Here is a 9,020-nt window from a genome sequence, read left to right as displayed (position 1 = left end):
GGGGGGGGGGGGGGGGGGGGGGTTTGAAGCAAGGCATAAAATCTCCTTCATTAATTGGTATGTTACAAGCGGCAATTTGAAAAAACAAACAAAAAAACCCACAACTGATTTCTTTTCTGTATACTTACCAGTATATTATAATTTCAAAAGTTTTAAAGTTTTTTTTTTTCCCTAAAGTTTTAGGGGGGACTTTCACTGCCAGTCATGATGGAATAAATGGCATCAGACTATTCCTCACCATAAAAAAAACCTGGCCAAAATACATGAGGCAACTGTTTTTAGGCACCGGACAACAGGGAGCAGAAGACCTGAAACAGTAAATACACAAGATAAGCCCCACGGTCACACTGGCTTTCTGTATAAGCTCTCCCGACCACAGCAACGTGAAACCCAAGGGAAAATCAAGTGAGGGTTTCTCTCAACTGAGAAAGCTGAGATCAGAGTCTAGAGCTGTTGAGGCAGCTAGAATTTATGAACAAGGTATAAGAAAGAAAGAAGGGAAATGCACCAGTGTGGGAGTGGAGATGGTGCAGAATTTGTATAAGGGTTTTCCTATGCCTTGGCTGAGACCAGGCTGCACCTGGGCTGGGTGAGAATCCCCGAGGAATAAAAGAGAGAGGCTGCTGTAGGCCTGGGAGCTAAGTGGAAATAGCAGAGGTCATCTATGGGTGGATTCAATAGTTCCAGCTCAGTAAGACTCACTCTTCAGGCATTCAGCTAAGACTCCAAAAAGATAACACCACACCCTGAGTAGGAGTCATGCCCTGAAATAAAAAATGAAGGTGAAAAAGGCTACCTATCCTTAACAAAGCAAAAAAAACAAGCCTAGCAGGATAAAGATCCTCTGGTAATTTAATTGCCTGCCAGAATAAAACGCACATCTTTTAAAAGAAGACAGCATTGTTACTCCCTACATAATAATAATAATAATAATAATTCATACTCTCTACATAATGTAACATGCACAAGCCCAACATATAATCACAACTTCCTAGACATGTGAAGAAGCAGGAAAATGTAACTCAAAATAAATGAGATGGTGCAGACAGTGGAATTAGCAGACAAAAACTAATAAAACAGCTATAATGAATATGCTGCATTTAGCAAAAAATAAGGCATAATGAGTGAATAGACAAGAAATATCAGCTGAGAAACAAACTAAAACAGAATCAAAAGAGGTAATCTTAGAGTTGAAAAGTCCAGCATCTCAAATAAAAAACTTACTAGATGGGCTTAACTGCAGGTTAAATGAATACCGCAGCAAAAGGGCAAAAGACAGTAGAGATATTGATCTAAACTGAAGAAGGGGGAGAAAAGAAATTGGAAAAAAAAAAAAATAGCACTTCAGTGCCATCTAAGGCCAATATGAAGTGGCCTAAAATGTAACTGAATTTCAAAAAGAGGAAGAGAGAAGAGGGAATGAGAGAGGGATGTTAGGGAGAGGGAAAGGGAGTGAGGTGGGGGGAGTTGGAGAGACAGAGAGAGGAGTCCTCCCTCAATGGTGTCAACCAAAAATGTCTCCAGACATTTCCACTGGTTCCCTGGAGGACGACATTATCCCTCGTTGTAAGCCACTAATCTATGTACAGACCTATTGCAAATCAGTAATAGAATGACAATCTCATAAAAAGAGGGCAATGATTTTAAGACACTTCTCAAAAACACAGTACAAATGGACAATAAGGACATGAAAAGATGCTCAATATCATTAGTAGTTAGGGAAATGCAATTAAAACCAACATTAAAATCACTGCACATCCACTAGAATGGCTCAAATTAAGACTGACAATAAAAGTGTTGGTAAGGGTGTGGAGCAACCAGAACTCTCACATATTGCTGGCAGAAATGTAAAATGGTAATAAACACTTGGAAGACAGTGGTGCATTTTCTCATAACATAAACTATACACTTTTCACAGGTCCCAGAAATTCCACTCCTAGATATTTAATTTTAAAAACGTCCAAAGACGCAGACATAGAGAATGGACTTGAGGACCCGGGGAGGGGGAAGGGTAAGCTGGGACGAAGTGAGAGAGTGGCATGGACTTATATATACACTACCAAATGTAAAATAGATAGCTAGTGGGAAGCAGCCGCATAGCACAGGGAGATCAGCTTGGTGCTTTGTGACCACCTAGATGGGTGGGATAGGGAGGGTGGGAGGGAGACGCAAGAGGGAGGAGATATGGAGATACATGTATACGTATAGCTGATTCACTTTGTTATAAAGCAGAAACTAACACATCATTGTAAAGCAATTATACTCCAATAAAGATGTTTAAAAAAAAAAAATGTCCAAAGAAAGATTGCTACCTTCATAGCAGCTTTATTCCTAATATCTGCAAACTGGAAATAAACCAAATGTCTACCAACAGATGAATGGATAAACAAATTCTGGAATATTACTTCAATGGAATACCACTCAACAATAAAAAGGGATGAACCACTGATACACTCAACAACATGGATGAATCTCAAAAGCATTCTGTAGAATGAAAGAAGCCAGAGACAGAAGAACACACACTAACTACATAACTCCACTCGTGAAATTCTAGACAAAAGCAATCTAATCTATGCTGACAAAAAGCCTAAACTGCTGTGTCAACAATGGCGTCTATGCCGAACATCTGCTTCCTTTTGGGAATCTGGAATCTTGGTACAGGCTAGGCAGCGGCTACTTAAGTGACTAGCCTCTAGTAATAACCTTGGGTACCGAGTCTCTAGTGAGCTTCTTCCCTGGTAGACATCTCACAAGTTTGTCACAATTCACTGCTGGAGGATTAAGCATGTCCTATGAGATACCACTGAAAGGGAACTCTTGAAAGCTTGTACCTGGTTTCCGCTGAACTTCACCCCATGTGCCTTTTCTCTTGTCAATTTTGCTTTGCATGCTTTCACTGTAATAAACCATAGCTCTAAGTACCTCTATGTGCTGAGTCCTCTAAGTCCTCCTAGCAAATCACTGAACCTGAGAATGATCTTGAGGACCAGACACAGATACAGAGGAATGAAGTCCAAGGACTGAGCCCTGGGGCATGCCAAGATTTTGAAATTAGGCAAATAAGGAAGAACTATCAAAAGGAACTGAGAAGAAACAAAGAGCTATAATAAAAATCAAGGGGCTTCCCTGGTGGCGCAGTACTTGAGAGTCTGCCTGCTGATGCAGGGGACACGGGCTCGTGCCCCGGTCTGGGAGGACCCCACATGCCGCGGAGCCGCTGGGCCCGTGAGCCATGGCCGCTGAACCTGCGCGTCCGGAGCCTGTGCTCCGCAACGGGAGAGACCACACAAAAAAAAAAAAAAAAAAAAAAAAAAGTCAAGACAATAAGGTGTCCTAGAAGCCAAAGAAAGAAAGTCTTCAAAAGGAAAAGAGTATTCAACTATATCAAATATTATCAAATGACAGCTCTAACCAGATGAAGACTATAAATTGATCCTAGGATATAGCAGAGTACAGATCATGGGTCACACTAACAGGAACAGTTTTATAGAGTGGTTGGGGGCATAATTAGAGCAACTTCTAAAGAGAAGAGGAGGATATAGAAACAAGATCAGATAACTACTCTCTCTTGCTTTAAGAGGGACAGAAAAATGAAGTAAAAACTGGAAGAGAACACTGGGTAGTTTTTGCTGTTGATTTTAAGGCAGAATTAAAGCACAGCTGTATGATGATGGGAATGATCCAACAGAGTGGAATAACTTCTAGAGCAATGTCTCCACTAGGTAGAAGGAAATAGGACATAGTACACAGCTGGATATAAGGAGTTGGCCTTAGATAAGATCAGAGACAATTTAATCACAGTAATAAATGTGATAATAGATTATATGAGCACAGATACACATAGATGGGCAGTTATGATTGAAGGAATTTAGGAAAAGTCTCTCCTGGTTTTCTCTATTCTGTCAATGAGAATGACAGATGTTGGAAGTTTAAGGAAAAAGAAAAACGTATGAAACAGTCATCTAGGAGAGTGGCAGAACTGACAAGGGTAATGTAGTAGGATTTCTGGGTAGCCTTTAAAGGCCCACTTGAGAGTAGAGGTCACGGACTGAGACTATTGTTTTGTGTGCATATGCATTTCTTTTTCCTCATCGCCTTTAATATTCAGGGGGAAAGGTCGATTTGGCCAGGGATGTGGTTTCTCCAGGTAGGTAAGGCAAAGGGAAAGATACAAGAAAACTGAGGCTCTATGCTAGAGTGATTATAATGATGGAATCCAAGCCTATAAAAAGGGAAGTAATGAGTGAAGATCCCAGTGGAGTTAAAGAATTTTTGAGTTGGAAAATCAGAGTTAGTAATTTCAAAGGCATGAAGGATAGTAACCTAGAGGGCAGCTGAGGACTACATCAAGCGTAAATGCAGATGGTATGAGATTCGAAATGTGGGCAGGCGTGGGGACTGGGGGATTAGCTGGGAGAGAAGGCAAGGAAAATGGCCTAGAACAATGATTCTCTTTAAGTATAGTCTAGGAATCCTTGGTCTCTGAGAACCCTCTGGAAGTCTGAAGTCAAGACTAGTTTCATGGTGATATTTGCCTTTTTTTAAAACAAATTCTACTTGCCTTCTTTTTTAAACAAATTCTCATTATCTCAAGAATGTACAGAGGAATTTTCCAGAGGCTACATGACATGTGATGAGGTCACCATTTAGACAATGGCATCCGCATATGTGTTCTTAAATTCTCTAGAATGGTTTATGATGGTAGGCTGGGGTATAACTAACTAAGTTTCCCAAGACTAACTTAGTTTGGCCTAAATACTTCCACTATGCTTTTATTAGTTGTCTTCAGTTACATCTGCTATAGTTATTTTAAAATACAAGTATTCCTTGTGCCTACAAAGAAACACAAGAAGTACACTTTGTTGTTTTGCAATATTAGTTTTTAAAATGTTCTGAAAACCTTTCTTAATTTTTAAATTTTACCTAAAACTGTTTAAAATATTTTATTCTAAAATAAATTATTTTTAATGTATTTTTCTTATACTTAACTTGCCTTTCAATCCATAGCTGCACCATCTAAATCTAACAGTGCTGGCAAAGATACATATGACATAGTAGAGTTCTTTGATTCAAGGAAGGGAGGACTCTAAAACAAACTGAGCAAAACTATATATAAAAATTTTAAATAACAAAATTAATCTTTCCCTCAACTTTATAGATATTAATAACTTGCCTTATTGTGCCTATGCAACAGAACAATTTTGAACAGTATTATAAAGCCAGCTATGGGTCCCTTGAGACCAAATACTCAGAGTTTAAAGAAATGTTTTAAATGAAGACACAAGAAGTGTTTTAAAAGCCACAAATTGTTACAGATTTTCAAACCAGAAATGAAAAAGCCACTGAATCATCCTACAGGGTAAGTTATGGCACTGCACTGGCTAGAGGAGGGCACACAATCACTGGGAGACTAAGAAAGCTAGGACAGATGGCAATGGTGAATGCCTGCTAGATGAAATGTCAGTAAAAGAAACCACAACAACACTGGCACTTTTCAATGACACAGTAAGTCCTCGAATTAAAGACTGGTGCAGACAGTAGGTTGTCTGCAAAATTGCATTTTTGTCTTACAAAAATGAATACACAGATGTGGCTGGACCTGGTGTTTTGTTTCTGTTCATCCAGTATCAGTACCAGCCAGTCACCAGAGATCTTTTACCTGAGTATCTGGCCACAAACACACATGGTGTTGAAATATTCAAAGTGTTGAAAACTTATGAATATCACACTTTATCCTAGAACATTACTGTTGATCTTTGCACTAATGGTGCAAAGCAATGTTGGGTAAAAAGAGCAAGCACCTTAGCATGAATCAAAGCAGTGGCAGTAAACTGTACTGGTAGTGATTAAATTCTTCTCTGCCGCACACTTTCAATGAAAGAAAAAAAGGCCAGCTTAACTTCATTTCCTGGATGAAGCAATCTGTGTAAGAATATGTATTGACTAAGTCTCAATTTTGAGTGTATGTCTTCTGAATATTCTGTGTGACTAAGTACCATTACTGTGTCGAGGAGAAGCATCTTCCCAATTGCTGGAGCTGAGAGGAAACCAGCTGCTCTTCTCACAGCGTACCATTTTCATGTGAAAGCATGACTAACAAACTATAGTAATTCAGATTTGGTTATTTGGTAGACTTTCCTAAAAAGCGAGAAAAGTGGAACTGTTACTAATGATACAAACTCAGTGTTTCAAGTGAATATCAGAATTCTGGAAAATGTTTATCTGCCACAGTGAGCATGACAACTTCCTAACACAACAGAGTTCAGAGATGTGATCAGTGGTTATAGTAAAACATGTGATTTTTTTTTTTTTTTTTACTCTATTGTACAATGAAAGGTATCAACACTTGGAAGATCTACATGACTCAGAATAAACCAACACTTTCCAAATGACCAATGCATCATGTTATAAAATTATGTAAGGACAAAAGATCCATTCAAAGTACAAAACAGGTTGATGGATTTTAATTTAACAGAGTATGATCTGTATAAACAGAGTTCATCGGTATCATTTCAAAATTTTGGGACAGAAGCAAACACTATCCACAATTATCTGAAAAGACTATATAAAAATATGTTTTTCTCAACTATGTATCTGTGTGAAGCCAAATTCTCTTCATGTAGTTCAACCAGAGTAACAAAACGTAGCAGACTGAAAGCAGAAATAAGTATCAGAATTCAATAAAACATTAGAGGTTTACAAAATTGTAAACCATTGCTACTCTTCCCACAAAAATTTTTGGAAATATAGTTATTCTTCATTAAAAATGTTATTCGGGGGCTTCCCTGGTGGCGCAGTGGTTGAGAGTCTGCCTGCTGATGCAGGGGACATGGGTTTGTGTCCCGGTCCGGGAGGATCCCACATGCCGCGGAGCGGCTGGGCCCGTGAGCCATGGCCACTGAGCCTGCGCGTCTGGAGCCTGTGCTCCGCAACGGGAGAGGCCACAACAGTGAGAGGCCCATGTACCGCCAAAAAAAAATAGTGTCATTCATGTTACCATGCAATGGGCTTATTTATGTTATTTTTTAAATTAATAAGCGGTTATTAAAATTTCAGTTTTAATTCCTATTATGGTAAATAGCATTAGATAAAACCTATACAAACAAAAACTCTTAATGGTCCTGAACTAGAATGTCAAGTGAAATTTAGAAGATTTAAAAGCTTGAGACTTTCTGGCCTAGAAGCAACAAATGAGGAACAAGAAAGTTATTCACCCAATCTTCAGGCCCAGTGGTACGAAAGAGGTGGAGAGAAAGCAGCCACCACTAAACAGGATTCAGGAAAAGCACATTCTTATAGAGCAGTCAGGTTTCAGTTTTCTTCCCTCCTTACCAGATCATTCCTCTCACATGGAGCAGCCCTGTGTATCACTGGACCCTGAAAATAAGATGCAGCAGCTCTAGCTAACTAATAACTAGTCCAATAACTAGTTTTGATATTTATGGGCAATTCCTCTTAAACTTCAGAATATTATGTGTAACAGCATACACAAGATTTTTCCTACCAATTTCACTTCCACTTCCTCCATCTTGGACACTCCATAAGATGATGCTACTCTCTGAGGCAACGGCGACCATTTTGTCTTTATCTCCATGTGGACCTCCAACCACTTTTGCATTTAGAGCTACTCGTTCAATAGTCCAATCCAAATATGGGCTTGTAAACACTTGTTGCCATCCTGAAGATTCTTTGATTCTGTTAAGCAAGAACAGACACATAAGTGAGACTCAGCAGCACTTAAGCAAAAAACCACAAATCAATGTTCCAAAATAAATTGAATCACAGCTATTTATCTACCTTTATATTTATTAAATATAAAATTTTGTTGATTTATATCCTCTACAAAGCCAGATTACTCCTGAGGTACCTTATATTTACATACATAAAACATATAAACCACTTAAAAGGAGCCTAGAGTTCTATACTTCTCCAAAGAATAATTTAGCCAAGTCCTTCAAATTGTAGAAACTTTAGTAACTTAAAAGAAAAAAATAAGGTAGTACCTTTCACTTTTCTACACAAAAATTTGGTACTGTGATTATCTATGGATAGAAGTAGTCAACAAAAATCAGAGTTTCAGGCTAATTATTATTCCTTTCAGTTACTGATCAGTTATTCAGTTACTCTTATTAACTGAAACTCAACCAATCGTTTTTTTTTTGAAACTTCAGATGATAGTCTATTCATGGAAACTAAGATAATGGAGTGATCTGGTATACGATGTATACTCCAACATCTTGGCACAATCAGGTGAATAAAATGTGGGGCTTTGGAAACAATTCTCTGAGGACTGGATTTTAAAGGTTTTATTCTAAATGAAAAAAGTCTCATGAGCCTATTCATTCCCCATATGTAGAGACTTATTATCATGATTCAGATTTGCAGTTGACTGAATAAAAATGCTTTAATATTTAACTTCTGATAAACACACCTGTAAATTTTTAATAATTTTTTCTGTTCTAACTGAATTTAAGTCTTTCAGACATGTATTCTCTGTGATTATACAGTAAGTCTTCATACACTTAAAACCTACAGTTAAGCAATCATGACAATAAATGACCTGAACTTTAACTATGGAGTATCTATTTTGTAAAGTTATACCAAACAAGTGATACAAACAAAATTGTAAAGATTCTCTTTGCCTTACCTAAAGAGAACAAATAAATGTGAAGAAAATAAGTGCTCCTTTATATACTACATGACATATTCACCACAAAAATCAAACTTTAGTATTCATAAATGATGATCACCTAACAACCTAAATAAAATCACTTTAGCTTCATTTTTGTTTAAAAATGTACAATAAAGTAATACAACTATAATTCACAAAAATATGCAGTTCAACCTTCTTATTAATTTCAAGAACTAATGATTTCCTTAAACTTAAAAGCAATACACAGAAATATGTATTATTTTTTCCTAGGCAATGGATGGTCTGTAATTACCCACTTCAGCCACCAGATGGGATTCATGTGTTGAAATACATAAATGGAAATAATTATCTAATAAACTCTAAATAC

General features: G+C 37.7%; 1 protein-coding gene across 2 annotated transcripts in view; it reads right to left on the bottom strand.

Moving 5' to 3' along the window:
- Window positions 1–9,020, bottom strand: part of KCTD3 (potassium channel tetramerization domain containing 3) — a 69,946-nt gene that overhangs the window by 36,607 nt on the left and 24,319 nt on the right. For both annotated transcript variants that reach the window (XM_007466315.1, XM_007466316.1), the window contains exon 9: window positions 7,505–7,695. In XM_007466315.1, coding sequence (XP_007466377.1) covers window positions 7,505–7,695 — 191 coding nt within the window. The remainder of the gene's footprint in view (window positions 1–7,504; window positions 7,696–9,020) is intronic.

This window comes from Lipotes vexillifer, unplaced genomic scaffold (assembly GCF_000442215.2).
Source record: "Lipotes vexillifer unplaced genomic scaffold, Lipotes_vexillifer_v1.1 scaffold139, whole genome shotgun sequence".
NCBI lineage: Eukaryota > Metazoa > Chordata > Mammalia > Artiodactyla > Lipotidae > Lipotes > Lipotes vexillifer.
The sequence above is the reverse complement of the archived record's forward strand: the minus strand, read 5'-3'. Positions and strand labels throughout refer to the sequence as shown.